Source organism: Grampus griseus, assembly GCF_964374135.1.
Source record: "Grampus griseus genome assembly, chromosome: 7".
Taxonomy (NCBI): domain Eukaryota; kingdom Metazoa; phylum Chordata; class Mammalia; order Artiodactyla; family Delphinidae; genus Grampus; species Grampus griseus.
Window position 1 is genome coordinate 4377460 of NC_139001.1, and position 24062 is coordinate 4401521.

Below are 24062 nucleotides of genomic sequence, written 5' to 3' on the forward strand. Positions count from 1 at the left end.
TTGTAACCACGTAGCATGTGTCACCGTGCTCGTCATCATCAGAAGATGCTCTGTGCCGCCCTGGCAGTGCCCAGGGCAGAGCTGGCGTGTCCTGGTGCAGGTGGGAGGCCCCAAGTCCTACAAGGATTGTCTGCTGACTTGAGGCCTCCTGTTTCTCTTGCTCCTTTTCTTTGAGTAACTTTTTTAAGAGGCTGTTATTTTTTATCAATTGTCTGTTCTTTATTCTCTTTTCAATGCTCTGTGGGGTAGAATGGAAACGTTAGAAGCTGATTTCACCTTGCTTTCTCAAATATTTTTTATTTCTCCTTATTTTTTAAGTGTGCTCGTATGTTCCCATTCTCTACAATTAGTTCCTCCTCCTGTGTTCATTTGCTAAGACTGCTCTAACAAGTACCACAGTAGGGCAGCTTAAACAGCAGAAAATTACTGTCTCCCAGTTCTGGAGGCCGGAAGTCCAATGCCACGGTGTCAGCAGTGTTGGTTGCTTCCTCCTGGAGGCTCTGAGAAGGAATCTGTTGGCTGTAGCCTAAGAGCCCCTTCAAGCCCCCACCTCTGTCCTGCTCCCTGGACTTGTCAGTCCTCCCCTGCCAGTATGCTGAGCTGCCCTGGGGCTCACGTGGCCTAAACTGACCTCTTCCCCTCATCCCTCGTCTTGCCCCCTGGTGGTTTGCTGGCAGTCTTTGGCGATCCTTGGCTTCTGCTGTATCACCCCATCTCTGCCTTCAGACCTGACGTGACCTCCTCCCTGTGTGTGTGTCTGTGTCCGAACTTCCCCTTTTTATAAAGGACACCAGTGATATTGGATCAGGGCCCACGCTAATAACCTCAGCTTCATTAACTACATCTGCAGTGATCCTATTTCCAAATGAGGTCACATTCTGAGATACTGGAGGTTAGGCTTTGACATACGGATTTTTAAGGGGACGCAGTCCTACCCATAACACAGTCCTGTTTCTTTTCCCGCTGTTGTCCTAGGTTTCCTTGCCCTTTTTCATGCTTTCTATCTCTAACACCTCTTCATCTGTTTCCTTCTTCCCTCGCTCGTGGAAGACCTGGTGTCTGTGCAGGGAACCTTGAAGTCTCTAAATTCTGAATGAGTCCATGGGAGGGGCTTATGGCTTCCGTGCTGGGCAATAGCAACACGTAGTAACACACTTTCAGAATGAGTCTCCTCACTTGGCAAAGGGTCGTTCCTTCTATCAGAACCAACAGCCAACAGTTCAACTTCCTTTGTCCAAGTCTAGAAAATATGGCACATCTGGGTATTAACTTGGATTTACTTAAGCAGGAAAATGGGGTCACTTTTATGCCCCCCCAATGTCATGTTTACAGCAATAAGTGCTGGATTTAACGGTGGCTGCAGAATCCCTTCCTGCTCTAGTGAAGGCGAAATGAACCGCTCTTCTATTTATTACCTGCTCATTAAAAAGCGTGCAGATCGGAAGCCATAATAGATGCTTTCATTATCACTCGTTCCCCTCACCAAGACCATTGCCCTTGCCAAGGACTTTCTTTCATGCGGAGGCTTTGAAAGGCTGTGGCCCACAACAAAACAGCAATCATGATCTGGATTTTAACTCTCCTTTTCTTAGCATTTGAAAATGCTTTAAAGCCGTTGATATTTTCAGGATTTCATAGACGCCCACATGTATTTCTTCAGTGTTTGCATACACGCATAAAGGCATTTGTTTTACATATATAACATTGAAAGCTCTGCAGATCCATACATGTTATGAAAAGAAAACGTCAGGAGAAAACAACATCAAGAGATTGTGATTCGTTTATCGAATATTTTTCCTTCAGATTCAGGTACAAATCAAGAGAGAATCGTATGAGCATGTGAAAGTCCATCCTCATGACAAGTGAAGGCAGCCAAACTAATTTGCGTGTGACCTTATCTAAATTAGTTAGACAATAACACTTCAAATTTATGACCAGTCACAGTGAAGCTCTTGGATGCCTTCTAATTAAACCTGTAAAGATTTATTTCGATATTATTCCTTCGGTAATCCTTTAAAAACGATAAAAATGTTAATGACTATCACCCTCAAAAGGAGACGTTTCTGTTTGTCCTAAATTAGACTCAGATCCTACCTTTCAACTGATTGCGTTTCAGGATCAGATTTACACGGCTTCAATACAAATTTCACATCCATCTTAAGTAAGTTATTTTTAAAGTTTGTGCAAATGTTAGACATAATCTCTTGGAATAGAAATTAAACCAAACATACGTTGTATGTTCTTCATGTTAGAACTTTGCTCTTCACATATTCAACATTCAGAGGTGATTTTTTAAAATAGTGGGAGGTTAGTATCATACTCAACATAATTCTCAGCTATTGTAGCGAGTATAGAAATGTTTTTGTGGCTGGACAGTTTCTCTTCAAGCCTTTATCTGAGAAGTTCTTTATAATGACTCTGCGTAATATAATTATATTTGCTCAGAAATGTTAAATTTGTATCCTGTGTTAATTTTGCAAGTGTCCAAATTATGCAACTCAGAGTAGCGTAGTTTCCCATTCATTTGTCCTCTATTTTTTTTCTCCCCAGGTGACTACAGCTACCTGGGGAGTACTCTTCGCCAGATGTCCACAGAACCCATGCCTTCCCTCCTGGATGTCCGACAGCTCATCACCCTGTATGGGATCCTGCCGCTAGGTAAGGACTCCACTTGCCCTGCTGTGCCTTTGCTAGTAGCAGGCGTGTCTGCTCGTGTGTTCCAGGTCGTCATCAGTGTGCATTGCAGCTTACCTCTTCTACTGAGAATTGTGAGTGAGGGTCGTTCTGCTGGGCTAGAGCATCCTGGAGCACAGAAAGGTACCGCCCAGGAAGCATATCTGTAGCACCTTTGAATGTCTGGTTAGCATTCTGAAGGTCCTGGAAGCTGTCATCTGGAGAGATGATGACCGAGGCAAGCACCCGCGATTCAAAGCGACCAAATTAGACAAAGGCTGAGGTTAGGCTTACCTGTTACACACAGGCTCTGTCACTGGGTCCTTAACAGAGCCGGCCCTTCGGGAGTCAGTGAAAGTGTATTTCTTGGATCTAAAGAATCAAGGCTCTGCCAGTTTCCACGGAGATTCAATCATGGTTGTTCAGACAGACGGACCAGAGTCTGCAGAAAAGTTGGGGCTCTCCGTAACAGATACCCACTCCTCTCGTTCACTTTTATTTATGTTTTCATGACTGCGTGACCTGGGGCAGGGGCAGGAACTCCAGCCAGGCCGTGCTCTGATGACCGTTCTGAACTAGAAGTCGCATTTTGTTTATTTAATTTGCTTCAAAGTAAGATGGGAATCGTTTGGACACTCCTCACCTTATTCCACTTTGACTTAAAGAAGAACTTAAACCTATTGGCCAGAAATAGTTCATTCTTCTTTCAACTTCATGTCAGAAGCAGTCAGTAGAATAGGGGTCAACATAAATAAGATACATATATAACACAGTATATAATACTTGGGGATCAACATAATTTGGGGTCAACAGAATCAATATACAATATTTAATGGGGTCTGCGTAAACAAAATAAACAGATGAGCCCTCAAACCTCATCGCAGAGTGATGGAAGGCAGTGGAGCCAAGGACATCAAGGGGTGTCAAGATTTTAAGGGAACTCCTCCCAAGTGAGCGCGTGGTGTGTTTGCATCCTCCACTGGCAGATACAAGGCGATGGGTGTCGTCTCCAAGCTGACCTGAGGGTTCTGGAAGAAGCGGGCCTGGGAGGCGTCCCACTGGACCCTCCGTTTGTCAGTGAGAAACCTGAAGTCTCCCTGGTGGCTGACCCGCCCCACCAGGCCCCAGAATCAGCGGGGCTTTTTTTCTCGTGACGGGTTCATGAGTTTGCACTGTACAAACAAGTCAGACAGAGAAGTTCGCTCACACGGCAGCCTGCCAGGGCTTCGTCTAAATTTCATACGTCTAAACTAGTATCCGGGCACAAAAGGGAATGCGTTTGTTGGTCTGATTATTCAGGTCACCCCTGCCAGGACTAGGCAAGGCGGCCACTTGGAAGAGGGCACTGAGGACACACCGCAAGGCCACTTCCCACCCTGCCAGGCAACAAAGCTCGCACCGGCCCCCAGGGTTCCAGGAGCCTCGGCCAGGGCTCCCAGGACGAGCTGTGAACTTTCAAAGCCGCAAGGGCAGTGAGGGAATGCCCAGGAAGCATCTGGTCAGCATTCACCCGCTCACTGCCCCCCGCCCCGGAATGTCACTGTCCCTGCAGCGTGGAGGGAGAGAGGGAAGCACGGGGGGAGGGCGCTCACGGAGCAGAAGCTGCGTTTTATGTGCGGTTTCATTTCCCAGCGGAGGGGGACGTTGAACAGCTCTCACAGATGAGTAAGCCTTTCCAAGATGCTGAGGAACTTTCTCCAAGTCCGAGGTTGGAAGGGGCAGAGCTGGGCTTAGGACACGGAACACTGGCTTCCTCGTGACTCTTTAATCCTCCAAAAGTTGAAAAGGGTGAACGCACAAAAGCCTGGAAATTTCCTCTGTCTCTTAGCAATTCTAGGCAATTTGTACAACTGCCCTTGAAAGGCGAGATGAGCAGCTAGAGCCATGGACGCCGTGGCAGGTCTGTCCCCAGCAACTCCCCGGCCCCTCCCTGCCCTGCCGTCTGATGAGCTGTCCAGAGGCCAGCGAGGCGCCGGTGCAGAAGCCTTTCTGGACCTCCCTCTCCACCTCTGCACGGCGCTGGTGACCACCCCCTTCCTTCTGGAAAGTCACATCCCTGGGGTAGATGACGTGTCCGGGTCTCCCCCGCCTGTGCCCCTCCCCCAGCGCTGTCCTCCCTCCCTCCACCCCTTCTGGAACTCTCCTGGCCCCCTGGCTTCGGCCACCACTCTAACCCCCATCATCTTCCAGGGACCCTGCCAGCTGGCGTCACTCTCCGCCCCACCCCCTTGCTGACCCCAGCTACCTCGCAGCCAGAATCATCCGCCCCCCCAGGACCTGCCTGACCTTCCGCTGCAGGCTGTGGTCACTGCGCCCCACCCCCTTGCTGACCCCAGCTACCTCGCCAACCAGAATCATCCGCCCCCCCAGGACCTGCCTGACCTTCCGCTGCAGGCTGTGGTCACTGCGCCCCACCCCCTTGCTGACCCCAGCTACCTCGCCAACCAGAATCGTCTGCCCCCCAGGACCTGCCTGACCTTCCGCTGCAGGCTGTGGTCACTGCTCCGTCCCACCCTCTCTGACCCCAGCTACCTCGCCAACCAGAATCGTCCACCCCCCCCAGGACCTGCCTGACCTTCCACTACAGGCTGTGGTCACTGCGCCCCCTACTTGCATCCTTCTCAGACGCCCCCTTCCACCCTGCCCACTCTTCACCGGCCAGCCCAGACACAGCCCCTCTCTCTGAAGTCCGGCCTGACTCACCCCCATGCACCCACCTCATCCCCCAAATGGGATGTCCTTTCTTCCCTGAATCTCTGTCTCCCTCACGGATCTTAGCACGGATCTTTTCCTCCCCTTCTAGTTACTTCTCAAGTTTAGCTCCCCCCGGCCATGAACTCTTTACAGCAAATCCTGGCTCTTCCGCATGAGCGGCCCCCAGCCGAGGCCACAGACTGAGCCCTCAGTTATCCAGGTGTTGAGCGGGAGACGGGAAGAATGGCATCTCTCTGCTGCCGTGGAAAACGAGGTCTGCTTCACCGTAACACATTGCCGTTTCCCACGCTAACCACAATGGAAGCGTGCCCGTTTAGCTTCATTTTAAAGAGAACTTGCTCCAAACTACCTTCCAAGTTTTTGCAGAGTGTAGTAGGTAACTATAAAAATTTGTTTCTAATGATGAGATAAATTCCCTAAGTCTTGTCAATCACACAAGAAAAATGAAAGAGAAGCACAATAATAATTAGAATGTTGATATGTTTACAGCTGATCCAGAAGAGCCCAGCAGTTGACCAAAAGCAAACTAGTGTGATAGCCGATGTTCCAATCACAGCCTTCTGCAGGATTTCATTCTGTTCACTCTCTAATTACTTAGCGCCGACGTCTGCTCTGCTCGTGTTCAGGATGGTGGAAGAAATCAAGCCCGAGTTCCAATCTGGGCTCGAAGGAGATGGGCGATGAGGTTGAGAGCACAGGGCAGGGACCTCTGCGTGACCTAATAATTCACGTCCTTTATGATCAAGGGTCAGGTCGACTCTGCCCCTACCGACAGACTAGAAACCAGGACAGACGAAACCAACAGGGACCTACTGCATAGCACAGGGAACTCTGCTCAATATTCTATAATAACACGTACGAGAAAAGGACTTGGAAAAGAATAGGTACATGTATATGTGTAACTGAATCACTCTGTTGTATACCTGAAACCAACAGAACATGGTTAATCAACTATACTCCAACATAAAATAAAAATTTTTTAAAAAAGCCAGGCTGCTGCTGCCTGGATCTTGTTTTTTCCCCCTTTCCCCCTGCATCTTCCTGTCCATCGCACATTCGTCTTCCTGAACCTTCAAAGGCTGTAGTGCTGCTGAGAAGCAGAGAAACCCCCAGCCCCTTCCCCCAAAGTGCCAGAGGTTAGTTACCGCAGGAATGTCCTCTAAAATTATGAGTGTGGGGGGAATGCTGGGGTGAGGGGTGAGAGAGAAGCAATGTACTGAACACCCAAGGAGACCTGACAGCTCCACCTTGACATACAAATCAAAGGTGTCACGGAGCTGGCTGAGACAGGAGGCGTGCCCCTGGGGAGAAATGCCTTCCACGCACCCATCACTGTTGCCGAGGCTGGTGTCGCGCCATGGAGTCGCGTCCTTGAGGAGTCCCCGTCTAAGAGCCACTTATTTCCTTGGCGAGACCTTAGAGCCTCTGCCTCTGCATTTTTTAGGTTCTGAAGCAGTGCATGAGAAAGCTCCTTTGGTGAAATCCCTGCTCTTGGCTGGCCCATCTGGGGTGGGGAAGAAGTTGCTGGTCCATGCCATCTGTACCGAAACGGGAGCCAACCTCTTCGACTTGTCCGCAGCCAACACTGCCGGCAAATACCCGGGCAAAAGTGGCCTCCAGATGATGCTGCATATGGTCCTCAAGGTATTTATCACTTTTCTTGACCTCCAGTTCTCCTCCTCCTTTCAAATTGCATTTTCAAATGCTGCCGTTAATTTCCTTAAGCCGACTAGCACAGACCCTCACAGATCATTTCCTTAGGCAGACGTGCACATCCCTCTTAAACTTCCCCATTGCATCCGCCTGTAAATTACTTTATTATTGCATCTGGCTGAGCGTCCAGCAACCAGGCACAGCTCCTTTCTTTGCGTAAATGCCCTCCTGTGCCATTCAGATCAGCCTCCTCCTGCCACAGGAATCCTTCCTGCAGTGCTCACAGGTCTCGTTAAAAATCAAATCCTTTTTCAGCCCACCTCCCTCCAATAGTGGCATCAGATGTTTGCATTTGGAGGTATTTTTTCTCACGTGGCATACATTGAGGTCAGCTTCTCACACAGGAGATAAAGGAGGAACCCACAGGAAGCTAAGCTGACCGCAGTAGTGTAGATATTCAATTACAACCCAGTGCCAGAGGATGCCATGTCCTCGAAGGTGCATACACAACCCAGCACTGTGATCTTAGATAAGCTCTTCCCCTCCCTGGGTCTCTGTTTTATCGTCACTGAAATGAAGGAGTCAAACCAAATGATACTGTCAGTCCTAGAAGCAATGCTTCTCTGATACAGTTTAGATATAGATGATGATGAAGATACATCAATGGGTGGATGGATGGATGATAGATAACAGATAGCTGGATAGATAGAGACACAATATACATACGTACGCTTGAGGATTACCAAGCTTTAGAGCATTCTGGTACTCTGTATTTGATATTAAAACTTCACAGGATTTCATTTTCATTTGTTTGAGTCCCTCAAGGTTGTCCTTAGGCTGTTCAGTTCATTTTCAGTTGCTAGCATGTCCGATAAGCCAGCTTTTACTATATCAAAATGCACGCGGAGCAAGGACTGTCCGGTACTTGGGGATAGATGTTAGCTCTGCCTCTGCTTTCAGGGCAGATGGTTACACACGAGCAGCCGCTCATAGAAATGGTTCCTTTTCCGTCTCCTCCTAACAGCCCCAGGGAGGAAGTGATGGCAGCAGGGTTTCCTCTCCCAGCCACATGGACCCCACGCTGCACAAGTTAGGACATGCCCCCCCCCTACTTTCGTCCCTTGCTTGTCCTGAAGGAATCCATGGAGAGAGAAGTTTGGGGAGCTGGGAGGCGAGAAGAAGGAGGAGGGTGGGGAATAAAGAGCGAGCATTAAGCTATTTAATAGAGCGCCTCATACACGCTAAATGCTCCATGTCTTGTGTCATTGGATTTGATCTTCACAGCAGCCCAGTGGAGAGTTCATTCTCATCCCCATTTTACAGATAAAGAAACTGGGGCTATGAAAGGTTAAGTAACTTGCCCAAGGCCACCGAGATCAAGTGGCTGAGCAGAGTTCAAACCTAGACCCTTCTCCTCCTGACCCTCCTGCACTATTTTTATTAAGGTAAAAGTTATATACAGTGACATGCACAGATCTGAAATATGGATATTGTGAACTTTGAAGAAACGGATACAAATGTGTCACCGCCATTCTCATGTGCTTTTCGGTCCTCGTATAACTTCTTTTCTGAAATGTCTGTTCCAGTCATTTGCCTGCTTTTCCCTGGACCTGCTGCTCTTGAGATTTGGAAGAGCTCTTTATGTATTCTGGATCCAAGTTCTTTGTGGGACACACATATGGCAAATGTTTCCTCTCACTCTCTGACTTGCTTTTTCGTTTTCTATTTTTTTGTTGTTGTTTACTTGTCCTATCAATTACTGAGAGGGGGTATTAAAACCTCCAGCTATGATTGTGGAATTCTTTATTTCTCCTTTTAGTCCTGTTGGGTTTTGCCTCACATATGCTGAAGCTCTGGTATGCATAAGATGTATCCACACTTAGGATGTTACGTCTTCCTGATGGGTTATTTTATCATTATGAAATGTCCCTTTTTGTCTCTAATGATACTCCTTATCTTGAAGTCTACCCAGTCTGATATTAATGGTGCCACATCAGCTTTCTTTATACTCTTTTATTTTCAATGTCTTTAGAGTTAAAATGCCTTTTTGTGGATAGCACATACTTGAGTCTTGCTTTCTTATCCAATCTGACAATATCTACCATTGAATTGGAGCATTTGCTCCCTTTACAATTATTCCCATGGTTGAGTTAGGTCTCCCGTTTTGCTGTGTGTTCTCCATTTGTCCCACTTATTTATTTCTCCTTCTTTGGGGTAAAGTCAGTACTTTTTATTATTTTATTTGAATTCCTCAATTGTCTTTTTAGCAATGACTCTTATTTTTCAGTGACTGCTCTACAAATTACAATAGTCTTTTTTTTTTTTTTTTTTTTTTCCGGCACGCGGGCCTCTCACTGTTGTGGCCTCTCCCGTTGCGGAGCACAGGCTCCGGACGCGCAGGCTCAGCGGCCATGGCTCACGGGCCCAGCCACTCTGCGGCATGTGGGATCTTCCCAGACCGGGGCACGAACTCGCATCCCCTGCATCGGCAGGCGGACTCTCAACCACTGCGCCACCAGGGAAGCCCCAATAGTCATTTTTAACGTAACACAGCATTAATATTGTACTCTTTTCCTTAAAATGTGAGAATCTTACAATATAATCCATTTATTATCCCTTGTCCTTTATGATTTTATCATACATTTTACATCTAGAAATGTTGTCAACAATACAATAGAGTGTTATTATTTTTGCATTAATAGTCATTTGTCTTTTAAAGAAATTCAGCAGAAACATTTAATATTTTATACTTACCCACACAGTTACCATTTTCAGTGCTTTCCATTCCTTTCTGCCAATCCAGGTTTCCATTTGGTGTCACTTCCCTTTCAGCTGCAGAACTTCTTGTACATTTTCTTTCAGTGCAGGTCTGCTGGCAAAACATTTTCTCAGCTTTCATTTTATTTTTAAATGTTTTTACATTGCCTCCATTTTTGAAGGATATTTTTGATGGATATAGAATTCTGGGTTGACGCATTTTTCTTTCAGCACTTTAAAGATGTTATTACATTGTCTCTGTAACTCCATTATTTCTGATGAAAAGTTGTCAAAAATTCAAATTATTGATCTCCTGTGTGTAATGTGTCAATATTCTCTGAATGGTTATAAGATTTTCTCTCTATCTTTGTTTTCATTCATTTGGCTATAATGTGTCTAGATATTTTTGTTTGTTCTTTGTACTTTAACTACGTGTGGCTCACTGTGCTCATTGAAACTGTAAATATATGTTTTAAGCCAAATTTGGGAAATTTGAGCCATTATTTCCTCGAATATTTTTTCTGCCCCACTTTCTCGCCTCTCCTTCTGAGATAGATAGATAGATAGATAGATAGATATATTTGACTGCTTCATATTGTTCCACAAGTCACTGAGGTTCTGTCTCTCTAGTTTCCACATTGGATAATTTCTATTAATCTACATTCAAGTTTACCTACCCTTTCTTCTACTATCTCCAATCTGCTATTAAACCTATCTCGTGGATTATTTTTTTGTGTTTCTGATACTTTGCTTTGCAGTTCTAGGATTTAAATTTGCTTATTCTTATAGATCTCTATTTCTCTGTTGTAATTCTCCATCTGTTCATTCAATGTAGCTATCTTTTCTTTTAAGTCCTTGAACTCAGTGGTTGCCTTAGAGTCCTTATCTGCTAATTCCAATACTGTGTCATCTTGCGGTTTGTTTCTATTTGTTTTTTCTTGTCTATGTGTCACATGTTTCTGTTTCTTCATATGATTGATCATTTTTTATTGTACATTAGACATTGTGGACGATATTGTGCTGACTCTGAAGCATGCTAGGCTTGGTTCTATCAGGCAGTTAAGTTGCTGGCTGGTCAGCTTGAACTTGCAGAGGTTTTGTTTTCTGTTTTGTTAGTGTGGGTGTATTTTGAGTTCGCCCTTAGTCCTGGAACCTTGTCTTTACTTTGAGGTCTAAAAGGACAGCTTGACGTGTTTACCAAGCTCTTTTAACTTGGCAGAAGCTAAGGTATGTGCTCAATTAGTTTAGTTTTCCAGCTGTTGCTTTCCACTGAGCTTGTTGGAATCTTCCCCCATGCATGCACACTTGCAGGGTTACCCAAGAATTTGAAGATGAGCTGGAATTTGAAGCCCAGCAACCTGACTTGTGACCTCTGTGTACTTAACCACCAAGCTCAAAGCACTAAGTTCTTCAGAGGTAAAATAAGAGAAACCCATCCTCTTGCCCAAAAGAACACCTAAATGCACTCATTCTAAATGCTGAATTTTGTTGACATTGTCAGGTAACCAACAGAAGCACATGAGTATAAAAATATTGGCATTTCGTGAGCATCTATATATCACAGACCTTACCCTTCTCTCTGTTTTAACTCATTCACTCCTCACAACAACCTTATGAGGTGGGCAATATTGTTATTCCCATTTTGCTGATAAGAAAACTGAGGTACAGAGCGTTTACGTGATTCTCCTGGGTTGCAGTGCCGTGATGTGAGCCTGGTCAGTCTAGATGCAGAGGCTCCAGGTCTAACAGCTGCATTATTCAGCCTCTGAATTAAGCCGCTCGTCTCCAGCCACCAAATGGCTCAATTGCTCAGACTCCAGGACAGAGCCAAGGACATGATCATGATGTTCTCACTCTCAAGAAATTATTTGCTCGTGCCACTGAGAGGTTTGTCTTGATATCAGACGAGCTATCTTTGTATTAATTAGAATCACTGCAGACTGACATTATGTGGACCACAAAATGCTGGATGTCAGATTATCAAAATGTGGAACAGCACATGCATCCGCCTAGACCACTCCACGTCGGAGGACCTGACACACACCTCATTTACTGTGTATATAGCCGATTAATGAAAGACCAAGAGGTCTCTGGAGTGAAAGTCATTCATTTAAAGATCACGTACAGTGAGCCTCTGTGTCCTGGCAGGACTGACGGAGCAGCTATCTGCATTGCAAAGAGGTATTTGCCTTTAATTAACCAAAGGAAAGAGGGATTTTATGGCTGTGCTGGTGAATCAGGGGCGGGAAGCTCCAGTGCGGTCCTGTTATGTGGGCCGGGGCCGCAGCAGCTTGAAGGCAGCAAAATATGGATCTGAGGCGTTTGCTGGAGAAGTTGAAATAACAGAAGGGCCCGATTACTCATCACGTCTTCTTATAAAGAATTCCTCTGACTGAATTAATCTCGGCAGAGCAAAGAATGCAACGCGTAGGAAGCATCGTGATTTCGCTTCTGGCCGGAGGCATCTGCTTTGCCCGCAACACCCTGTGCACGTGAAAACACGCTGGCAAAACGAGTTTCTGATCTGTTTCCCAAGCACAAGTTCAAATCTGTCTTGTTCTCATTATTTTGGGAGGGTTCCTTTATTTTACACACGATAACTCCAATGCATTCCTTGAAGAAATGCCTTTACCGTACCGGTTCACAAATGTTATTTAAAATTCTCTCTTCCAGCAAAGCTATATGTGGAAAGGAATATACATCTATTTAGCTAGGAAATATTAGAAATGCATCTAACAATTAAGAGACGCGGGATAAATGATTAATATTTAATAGGTGTTTTACAGACTAAAGAAGTTATCAAGGCAGGGTGCCAGCCTCCTCGGGTGTTTATGATGGTCAGGCAGAGGATGGAGAAGCGGGGAAGACTCGTTGTCTGGCCAGAAGTTTTATACACACTTTCCCTTTTAATTGCCCCAATCCCTGATAGGCAGGAATTCATGTCTCCATTTTACAGACCAGAAAACTGAGGCTCAGGGTGCTTAATTCAACCAAAAATATAAGAGAACTGAGGGGCTGGCATCTGGATTTAAGCCTAGATCTGACTCCAAAGCCATCACCTGGCCCCCAGCTGGCCTCTGAGAGAGTGAAGGCTGTGTCGTGCCCGGCCCTGTGGAAGCTGGGCCGAGCGCAAGGCCATTCCTGGGCCAGAGTGTCAGCGTACCCTTTTCAGCGTGAGACATTTCAGCGTGAGAAGGTGAAGAAACTGGAGGCTGTAGCGTCCCGTTGGCAGCTCCCGCGGCACCCCACGCCCTCCTGATTTCCCCCTTCCCTGACCCTCCAGACCGCCCATGAGCAGGCGGAGGGGAGGCCAGCAGCACCCGAGAGCAGGACAGAGCAGAGCTTCCTAATCCTGAGCTCTGGGTCCTGGGAGAGATGGTCCCTCCCTCCCCGGGGTCCTGGCTTCCTCCCTTTCCTCCTTTGTCAGAGGTCCGGCCACTGAGGGCTGGACTCAGAGGGAGACCTAAGAGAGCAGGGCTAACGAGGCCGCCCAGCCGGTGTCTGGGCCACGTGGCCCGTAGTGGCCGGCGAATCTGGACAAAAGAGCTGAGATGCTGCTCGTGCCTCAGCGCCACCCACCAGGGCTCCGTGCTGGGCTCCCAGCCAACGGCCGATGGCAGCTGGCCAAGGGATTTTGCCCAGATGTGCTAGTGTAAACAGCTGGCCCAGGAATCAGCAGATAGGGAGCCCAGCCAGTTACATCTCTGTAGCTCGTGGAGACTTACACTCCTGGTTAATAACCCAGACAAAGACATCGTGGCTGTTCGAGGATGATCTTCAAAAAACAACACACAGATGTACAATAAATGTAATAAATATGTTAGTCACCCTTTTCAAGGTGAAATTCAGTAAGGGTAAAGCAAAGACCTACACCTGGCCCCCCAAAACAGAGCTGCTCGAATGATAGAGGGGGTAAGAGAGGAGGGGGGGAGGAGAGGGAAACAGAGAAACAGAATTTAGCCCCTTTCGTGCAGCATCAGGTGTGGCAATACAGGAACTGGGGGCTGCTGCCCATGAGCCCTCAGTGGGCTGCTGTCAGAGAGTTGGGTCCCCTCCCGCTGGGTCGTGTAGACAGTTTCAGGTTGAAGAAGGGAACGCACGTAGGCAGCAAAACCTTTTTTTTTACTACAGACTTTCCATTTTACAGCGGTTTTAGGTTCATAGCAAAACTGAGCCGCAGTCAGGCGTCCACACGTCCCCACAGAGGATGGGCGGCTGGGCTGGGGGGAAGGGCAGGTCCCAACCCCGGATGATCCGGGCGCCATCTGCAGTGAGGTGTGTGGAAACGCGCTGTGGGCTGTAAGGCACGTAAGCGTCGCTGCATCTGCTCTTGTTCTGTGGTGGGTAATGGGAACGGGGTCGATGTCACAGGCATTAAAGAATTTTTAACCAGCCTGGAAACGCTTAGAGCGGGGAGTGCCCTAAATGTGGCTAAAAGGTGCATGGGGAAGGTGAGCATGGCCTTGCACCCAGGCGTTAACCCCTGTGCTTCCCGAAGTTGGCACGGAGTCAGGGCGGGTGGGCGTGAATCCATTAGTTCTAATGCATTAGCTGAGAGTCGGCTGGGAAGAGGGGGTCCCAGGGGAAAGTCTGGGTGATCTGTAAGCCTGACACCTGTCACCATCCAGGCACCATCCCCTCGAATTCCACCTGATAATCAGCAATGGTATCAGTGGCTTCCTGGCACCAGCGCTGACCTGGTTCCCCCATGTCACCTGTCCCAGTCCATCAGCTGTGCCTCCCTCCTGGTCCTCTCCTCTGCCTCAGTTCACCTTCCTTTCTATACAGCGTCAGCCCAGCCGGGCTCCTGACTCTTTAATCCACCTCTGCTCTTCCTGTGATTGTCATTCGCGGTTTATCCCAGCTCACACCCAGCAAGGACTTGAAGTAACTCCTACAATCACATAAAAGATAATGCAAGGAAATAGAAAGTTTGAAAATATCATTTGTAAATAATGGAAATAGAGAACAAAATGTCTTCACATATTAAACGGAAACAGAATCCGAGGGACTATAGTTCAGAAAGCTAAGCCCCGCCCCCCGCCCCCAGGAACCGCCCCCGAGCTCCTTCCCAGCATGGCAGCACCTCGCTGACGGCTGCCTGACTGCCCAGCAGCTCCCATTCAGACACGGGAGGCCACACACTCTGCAGGCCGGGACCATGTTTCCCAGACATCCCTGCCTGTCACCACAGATGCTCAGCAAAATCTGTGTGGGTTGGATGGATGGAAGGGCGGACGGACGGATGGAGAGGCGGATGGATGGTCCTTTTCAGTTTGGTAAACTAAGACACAACCACTGAAAAACGGAGCTGGGTTTTCCTGGGGTTCTCTATGGCAAACAAAATAGGACCCTTTCAGAAAGAACTCGCAAAGCTTCCAGGGGTCATTTGGGCAGATCTAATTAGTAATTCAAGCGTGCCAAACACAAACTGGTTTCCATTGTTGGGCCATTATATCCCAGCCAAGAGAATCTAATTCCGATGGCGGATGCTTGACAGCATTTCTTTGGAGAACACAAAAGATCAAATCCATAAAACTCACATGGATGGAGAAGTAACTGTTCGCTAGCCCTTCCCAGAACTTGAAAAAGCACGTTTTGGTTGAACCGCATCTTTATGCCGGAATTGATATTCAATAGGACTGCAGAGCCCTCTACTGGCGGCTGAAACAAACTATCCCCTGTAACTTCCGGAAAGTTCCATTACGAATTAATTACATTTAATTGCCTGTGACCTCAAACTATCTGTGGGTAATTTAAATAAAGCCTTTTTGTTGCTAAGTGAAAATTAAAATAGCAAAGGCTACCATTTTTCATTAACAAATTGGCAAAGAGTTTTTTATGGTTAATACTTGTTGAGAAGAGAGTAGAGAAACAGATCCACTTATTTGTGGCTGGAGAGAGTGTGAACAGAGGGCCTCCGGGAGGGCAGGTGGACCACATGGGTGAGGACGTGAAGAGCTGGCAGGCCCTCCGACCGACGAGCTTCATGGACCCAAAAGCGCCCGTCTAAGCGCTGTTTGGTTTAGCAAGAAGGCGGAAAGCCATCCAAATGTTAAAAAAAACAGGGGTTAGATCGATAAATGACGAGACCCCTTGCTAAAATGATGTTGGAGAAATAAATTCCGTACGAAGTGAAGAAAAATATAAAGCTGTGTGTGAAGAACAGTCTTGTGCTTGCAAGTTTCGATACTGAGAAAGGTCTGTAGAGACAGGAAAGGTCTGATGAGCTGTCCTCAGTGGAGGGGGCAGAGGGTGTTTATGCCTGTCTGAATATGTATTCCGAAATTTTTACTAACCAGCGCTGCTTGTGCATGACAATAAGAAAGGGCTGAATTTCCGGGGCACGTGTTTTCAAAGCTCAGCCTTGCCTGCCTGGTGCCTGCGTGGATGCGCGTTGACTCTCCAGCACCTGCCTGGCCCACAGGCATCCTTCCCCTCCCCGTGGCTGTGAAGCAGGGAAGGCGTCTCCCCCGAAGGTCATCCTCTCCCGCCTTACCTCCCCACCCAATGCCATCTCTAAACTCTGCCAGTGTTTCCTGTCTCTGTCCCATGCACTCCTCAGCTCCCTGTCCCCTGGCTTCTGTCCCCTCCACACCCTGCCAAGGCCACCAGTGACCTCCTGGTTGCCAGACCCTTGGGCCAGCACTGGCTGCCGTCGCCCACCCCTCACTGCCCTCCACCGTCCCTGGGCTGCAGGACGGCTCCCTCTTCCGTGCCCCTTTGTTCTCTCTGGGGCTTCTCTTCCTTCTCTCCTCCATCAACGTCTTCACCCTTGGTCCCCGCTCCGCAGCCCTGGTCTGGCTTCCTCCCCTCTCCCCCTTTCCTTGGGAATCCCCTCCATCCATTCCCATGGCTCTGCTGCCATCTTCAGAGCCCTTTCCAGCCCCCCACCTCCCTCCTGCCCCCCAGACCCATCAGTCCTCCCGCCTGGATGTCCAGCTGCCCTCGGGCTCCCCTGGCCTAACCTGACCTCATCCGTTCATCCCTCATCTAGTCCCCTGTTTGGATTCCTGGGCCATCGTCCTCCTATTCTCCAGGCCTCGCAGCGTTGGAGACCCCTACTTCCTCATCCCTCCCCCAACCATCACCAGGTCTGGCAGATCCTAAATGCCCCTCCTGTCCGTTTCCTGCCCTCCCCGCCACTCCTCTGCTCCAGGTCTCACCTCCTTTTCCTCCAACAGCCTCCGAACCCTCTCCCTGCCTCCAGCCTCACCTCTCACCATGCCATCTGCACACACACACCCATCTCTTTCCCAGTCTCCGGGGAACAGTCATGCTTCACACCCCACCAGGGGGATTTTTCTCTAACACAACCAGCATCAAAGGTCACGATTCAAGACCCTTACAGACTCTCCACAGCTTCCAGGGTAGAAGCAACTCTGTAGCACGGCCAAGGACTTTGTGGCACCTTCCAGAATGACCCCGAGCAGCCCCATTCGGGCACACCTAGCCCCGCACCTTGGCTCCTGTCCTGAGCATGGCAGATGCATCCCCTTCTCCAGGCTCTGGGACCTTCCGGAAACCATTGGAAGGTCTGTCTCCTTTAACCCTCATCTGCAGTCTCCATTTCTACTTACCCTCCTCATCTACTTCTCCCTCTTTCTGTCACCGGTGGTCCTTGCTGACAGCCCATTTTCCTTGTGCCCCCCTCCCAGCTACACATCTGCCCTCCCCGTCTGTCGGTGGGGACCCCTTGAAGTCAGGGACCCCAGCACCTACCCCAGTGCCCGGCACACCAAAGCCCCTCTATCAATGTTGTGAATGAAAAATGAGAGAATGGCTTTCATTCTACACGTTGGACCCAAAATAATAAAACCAGACTTTCTTCCGCCTGACAGCCTTTCAACTATTTGAAATCAGCTCACTTGCCCCCTTGAGTCTTCTTTTCCCCGAGGAAAAGAGCCTCGGCTCCTTCCATTCTTCCTGGTGGGAGAGGTGTTCGGCCTGGGAGGGCCCAGCCTTCTGTACCCCTCTTCTCTGCCCAGAACTGACCAAGGTCACCAGAGGTCCCCTGACCAGGCACACCACCGAGGAAGGTCAGGGAAATAGAGATTCATGCTCTGGAGGACAAGACAGTGATGGTCTTAGAGCCCTTCTTCCTGTTAGAGGGAAAGGTGATAGAGGAGGACACGGGCCAAGGGTGAGGAGATGCTCTGGAATAGGCATCTTCTCTCCATGGCAACGTGGGAGCCTGCTGCCTGGATGATGGTGCTGGTCTGGGGGTGTCGGGCCGACCCAGGGCTCGCTCTGGGCTCCACGTTTCTCTGTGCGGGGGGAGGAGGGGGTTTTACTGACTTCCTTCTCTGCCTCGGCACCTTATGTGTCAAGGGGAGTCGGGTGGGGCGCGCTTGCCTCCGCGTGGGGTACATGGGAAGGGAGTAGCAGTGCCGTCCTAGATCTCAAGGCAATTTGCAAATGACCATTCTTTGTATTGTTAACATCAAAGAACTCGCTTGGGAAATGTTTTCTGCTCATTTGATAATGACTGAGCCCTTCCAAACCATGTGGCCACCCAGGTCCTCTGGGAACAGCCCTGGGAACCCCAGAGCAGGTGACCGTCCCGAGGAAGGAATTCCTTCACAGGTGCATGTTAGAAACACAGGAAGTGCGGAATTCCCCCACCACCGCTCAGAGGGAGCGCTCAAGTTCAGGGAGCAATCCATAGCGTTCCCATTCAATGGAATGGTGCGGCCAGATTTTCAGAACAACTTGAAATAAGGTGCGAGAAATAAGACTGCTGCTTTCAAAGTTATCCCAAACTAATAAGATGCCTGTGTTTCAAGTCCATCTATGTAGCTTGTCTTGTTAAAAGCGGAAAGAGAAAAGGAATGCTGGAATACTTGGTACTCACATCTGCAATTTCCATTAAGAACAGCTGGATCTAGAGAAAAGAGGCACACAGATAAGAGCCATGGAAGATCCGGTGTTTGCCAGGTGGACACAGGAGAGGCCGGTCTGCTGCCTCGGTGAGCACCACGAGTTAGCCTGAGACAGGAGACAGCTGTTTATGAGAAAACTGTGTTTCCATTGGTTTCCGTTCTAAAGCTAGGATTTTCAAGAGGGATTGAAAAGAATAAGGTTTTTGCCTTTGTTATTATAACGTATCTTTGTTCAGAGAAGCTGAAAACCTTTTATGTAAAGTATCTCATTTTCTTATTTTCTTTGGGGGCTGGAAGTAGGGAAGCTTTTGACTTAAACCCCAGATAGCTTTTAGTGGCACAGTGGTTCCTTGGAGCTGCCCATCTGACCCTTGAGTGGGCCCCGCTGACTGCAGTGCGCAAGACAGCTGGAAAGAAGTTGGGGGTTAAAGTCAGGAGCTGAGAGAATGGATGCACTGATGTGGTTGAAAGAGATTAGGAGGAGGGACGGATAGACTTGAGGATGGTTAGACGTGGGAGGTGGGGCAAGGGAGGATGCTTGAGCATCTGGCTGGAGGAAGTGAGAGGACCCGAGGACGTGGCCATGCTCCCAGCACAGACCCGGCAGCCATCCATCAGCCTGGCCTCGCAGCCTGCTTCTGCCACTTTCTAGCTGTGTGACCTTGGACAGGTCATGTAGTGTCTTTGAGCCTCGGTTTCTCCATCTGTAAACAGGGATGATAATAACGCTACCTGCTACATAAGGGCTGTAGTGAGCTCAAATGAGTTATCACAGGTGACATCCTCCGAGCAGAGGAAGTGCTGGTCTGTGCCGGCCCTAATCTTGTGTGTGATGCCCTGTACGATGCGTGTGGCCCGGGCCTGTCTCGCTCGCTATTTTCATTGCTCCACGCCAAGCTGCCTCGGGTACTGGGATTGAAACTTGTAATTCTGAATTCTTAAACTCTGTGGCTCAGGGCCTAAAGAATAACGCTGACCAAAGAGTGGTTGTCTGGTACCGTTTCCTCTCTGAACGTCCTGGCATCCCAGCGTGTGTGGGACTGGAATACGGCCAGCCCGGGGGTCGGACTGGCACGGGGAGCAAGCTGAATCCACTTTTGTCTTTGAACATGCATAATCTGCTTCCCTTGGTACGTAGCGCCGGCGGAAACAGACTCAGCCAGTGTTCCCGGCGATTTTTCCATCATTTATTAAATGTCTGCCTTGGTTTAGGAATCATATCTGCTGCCTTAATGATGTTTAAAGAAATATAAAAATAGGAGTACGTAACACTGTATTCGCTGTGGCTGGAGACCACTTTTATCTGTCACCATTTTGCACAAAGCACAAATTGTTGCAAAAATACCCGAACTCTGCTCTCATGGGGGCGCTTTGAAGAGATTGTTAGGTGTGTGGCAATTACTCACGGGCCCACGGTAAGTCCCAGCGCTGTCACGAAGCCCCGCTCGCCCTGGAGGGGCTCAGAGCCACCTTCCAGACGAAACCACGGCCGCAAAGGCGCAGCCACACGGGGACGAACAAATGGCATCACGGGGGCCCTGGTGCTAAAACAGCTTTTCTTGAAATGAGCAAACTTGAATCAACCTGGGAGCGGGGCGTAGGCTGTAATTAAAAGTCCTGGCCCAATTCCCTTCGTTTGCAGGAGAAAACTATTGGTTTATTTCAAGCCAAACTGAGTCGAGGCTCGGGGTCCAGGAGCAGAACGCACAGACACCCAGCGCATCCTGACCACAGGTGGAAGAGGGCCGGGCAGCGCCCCCATCCCGCGGTGAAGGAGGCTACAGGCCGTATGCGCAGTGCAGCCCCGCGAGCCCCCCCACCCCACGCCAGCCGTCCCCGAGCCAACACAGCGGGCCGCCGAGTCCTGCTGTTGCCGGGGGTCAAGTGTGCACCCCAGAGGGAAATGCATTTACAACCCACCATTTCTCCTTGCAGGTGGCCCGCCAGCTCCAGCCCTCCGTGGTGTGGATTGGAGACACCGAGAAAACCTTCTACAAAAAAGTCCCCAACGCCGAAAAGAAGGTGAGGGCTTCTCATTTCTTAACGTGGCCCTTTCCCTCCTACAAAGGGGCCCCGTACCAGGGACTACCTCGTTCTTTCAAGACGGTCTTGCTTTTTCAAGGGAGGAAGGAAACGGAGGGGCAGCCGTCTCTCTGCCCTAAGCACTTGACTGCATTTGAAAGGATCCAGTGTCTGATTTTACGAGGCAAAATTTAGAAGAAATGAAAAAAAGTATGGAAAAGGGGGGAGGGGAGCGTTAAACCCAACCCTACCGATTCAGGGGTAAGAAACAATTGAGAGAACTGTACTCAGTTACAGCAAATGGCACACACAGGAGTTATTATTAGGATTTCCTATTGTTCATTATAATAAATAGCAAAAGGCCTGCAATTTATGAACAAAGACCGTCCGTAGAACTGCCAAGCGCCCACATTGGGTGTCCCCGGGGAGTCTTCTGTCAATTGCTTCCTTCCTCCTTTTCTCTCCTTTCAATGGCTCCCCTCCCCCGCACTTCCCCCGGCAAATCACCAGCAAATTTCCCACACGTTAAAAAAAATTTGCAGATACACATGATTGTTATTCCACATCAATTTGCACCAAAGCAAATAGTGGTTAACTGTGAATTTCTGATTAAATTCATAAGGATTTTAATCACTTTTGCTCCTTATGTATTATACATCATTTTTAGCAGGTAGAGATGATTTGGATAAAGAATGAAAGCTGAATCTTTTCTTCCCCAAATGAGCCTTGATTGCCCTGTCATTTTAGAAACTCTGAAGAGGACTCATTTATTATTTAATCTGGGAATCTGGTAGGTAGCTCCCTCTGCTGGCGAAGTTGCTACGTTAAAAAAAAAGTCCACATACAGTAAAGCAACTATACTCCAATGAAAATTAATTTTAAAAAAATAACAAAATAGGGCTTCCCTGGTGGTGCAGTGGTTGAGAGTCCGCCTGCCGATGCAGGGGACGCGGGTTCGTGCCCCGGTCCGGGAAGATCCCACGTGCCGCGGAGCGGCTGGGCCCGTGAGCCATGGCCGCCGAGCCTGCGCGTCCGGAGCCTGCGCTCCGCAACGGGAGAGGCCACAACAGTGAGAGGCCCGCGTACCACAAAAAAAAAAAAAAACAAATAACAAAATAAAATAAATCCTTTAAAAGGCCACATACATGCGAACTTGAAGGCAGCAGTTACCACGGTCAATCTAAGGAGAGATGCAAGGCAGCGTTTAATCCAGGTGTCACACACTTCACGTCACCAGAAGCTTTGTCTCATGAATGGGCGAGGGCTCTCGCACTGGACATCAGCCTGGAGAATGAGAATTCAGGAGACGTATGTTCCCGGCCTGCTTTGCCCTTCACCTTAGTTGGCTGTGTGTCCCTGAGCAAGTAATTTAACCTCTCTGAGCTTCCACTTCCCTTAAGTATCTAATTAAAGGGCTCCAGAGAGAATAGCCTCTGAGTTCGTGAAGCCCCTCTCGAATTCTCTCCCGTGACCCCCTCGAGCTGTCGGTTTGTCGCCAACAATTACGTCTGCTCGTCTGTACCCCTCAGTGGGTCAAGAGTAAGAGGGATGGACACACCCGTTTGAGAGCCAGAGGGGCCCTGGGGAAGGGCTGGCGGGCTCTGAGGGAGCGTCAGGCAGGAAGCGAGATGTGAGTTCCGTAGATGCCCCCCCAAGGGGAGCCACTGTGCAAGAGCAGGAGCCGGCAAAGGAGAGACTCCAGAACCCTCCCCTGAACAGGCCCTTCCTTGCTGATCCCGAGGTGTTCTCTCCAGCACCATCTGATTCCCACAGATATGGTCACCGACTAGTCTTACTCCTGCAGAAAATGAAGGCCTTTGCTGTGGACAAATCGGACATTTATTCTGTCCACCTCTGCATTAGAAGAGTCTGTCGTCCGTCCAGGGAATTAACTGCACTGAGGACTGAATCACAACCTGGGAAAACCCCAGGATGCCTGATGAATACAAGCAGAAGGGTCCCTGGGTCCCCAGATGTCCAGAGGCCGGCTGGGGGCCTGAGCCAGCCCAGGCACAGACAGAGCTGCAAGGGGCATGCCCACCCCTGCAGCAGGGCAGCGGCCCCAGCGCCAGTGCCCCGGCCAGGGGAAAGCACGGTGGGCAGAGAACCGCTGCCTGGGCATCCTTCAGCTCGACGTCCTGGGCCTGCCCCTCGGAGAGCAGGGCTTCAGGGTCCCTGCTGCCTTCCTGCCTCTGGGGCCAGTGCTGGGCCAGCTCTCCTCTCCTTCCCACCCCACCTCCAGCTTCTGACTCCTGTCCTTACCCGAGTCCCTCAGCTTCCAGGGCCTGGGGCAGTCATGAGCATTGGACGTCCATGCTCTGGAGGTGATCACCAAATTCCGAGGGCAGCAGCTGCATCCGCCAACGAGAGGCACCAGGAGGTAGCACGACCGGCTCCACGTTGCATCACCTGGCCATCCAGGAACCCGGCGTCCTTACTACCACCCAGCCCAGCCTCCGTCCCAAAGGCTCCCCCGATCCCCAAGGTGCTGAAACCTAGAGAAGAATGTCCACCTGCAGAGAAGCCACCACCTACAGCCACAACACGGAGCACTCCCAACGTCCGCCCAGGGCATTGGAGGGATTCCAGGAGCGCTCTTCGAAAAAAACTCTCACCCACAATGACTAGCTCCACCCTCGAGGCCTCCACCTCTGGGCTCAGGCCCTTTAGGAGGTACAGTGTGGAGGCTCATGCAGTCATAAGGAGGGAGGCAACGGAGAAGGCCAGGTGGCAGCGATGGCTCCTGGGTGCAGAGCCGGGCACAGGGACCCCTAGGGCTGCTGCCACAGGCAGAGGATGCCCAGGGGCACAACGCGCAGGTCAGGAAGCTCCTAGCACCCTAGGAGGGAGGCGGCCTTCTCCTGTTTTGCAGAAGAGGACAAAGGCCCGAGAGGGCACACAGCTGGTCAAGTGCAGAGCTCAGACTCTGAGGCAGGACCCCTCTCTGCTTGGAAGCAGCTCCAGTGTGAGCACCGGCTTCCCGTCTGACCCTCCTCGCTTCTACTACACCTGTGTCCTCCCTCTTCCCCTCTTCAACCCCCAGGCTACTTTAAACCACATCCTGAAGACTGCGCGTGGGGCCCTCAGGTCTTAGAGGCAAATGTGTCAGGCTCCAGAGACCCCTGGACCCTGACCACCCCTGCCCCCCACGTTGTCCTCAACACCCAGCCCCCAGGGACCTGGCAGATGCCTGGACAGCGCCCTCTCCCTCCCCTCCCAGGAGGAGGGCCCTCCTTTCCACCATCTGAGGCTGGAGCCTTGGTCAGCTGTTGGTGTTTGAGGCGAAGGCAGTAAGGAATGAGGCAAGACGGGCTGCTGATGCATTTTCTGCTCCGTCACCCTCATGACTCCATCTAGCAG

The 24062-nt window shown here is 49.7% G+C and overlaps 1 protein-coding gene across 1 annotated transcript in view; it reads left to right on the forward strand.

Moving 5' to 3' along the window:
• Positions 1-24062, forward strand: part of DRC11 (dynein regulatory complex subunit 11) — a gene marked incomplete at both ends in the record, with an annotated part of 160145 nt that overhangs the window by 113558 nt on the left and 22525 nt on the right. Inside the window, 3 exons of the mRNA XM_082657936.1 lie at positions 2551-2658; positions 6833-7032; positions 20616-20702. Of these exons, the coding sequence (XP_082514062.1) occupies positions 2551-2658; positions 6833-7032; positions 20616-20702 (395 nt within the window). The remainder of the gene's footprint in view (positions 1-2550; positions 2659-6832; positions 7033-20615; positions 20703-24062) is intronic.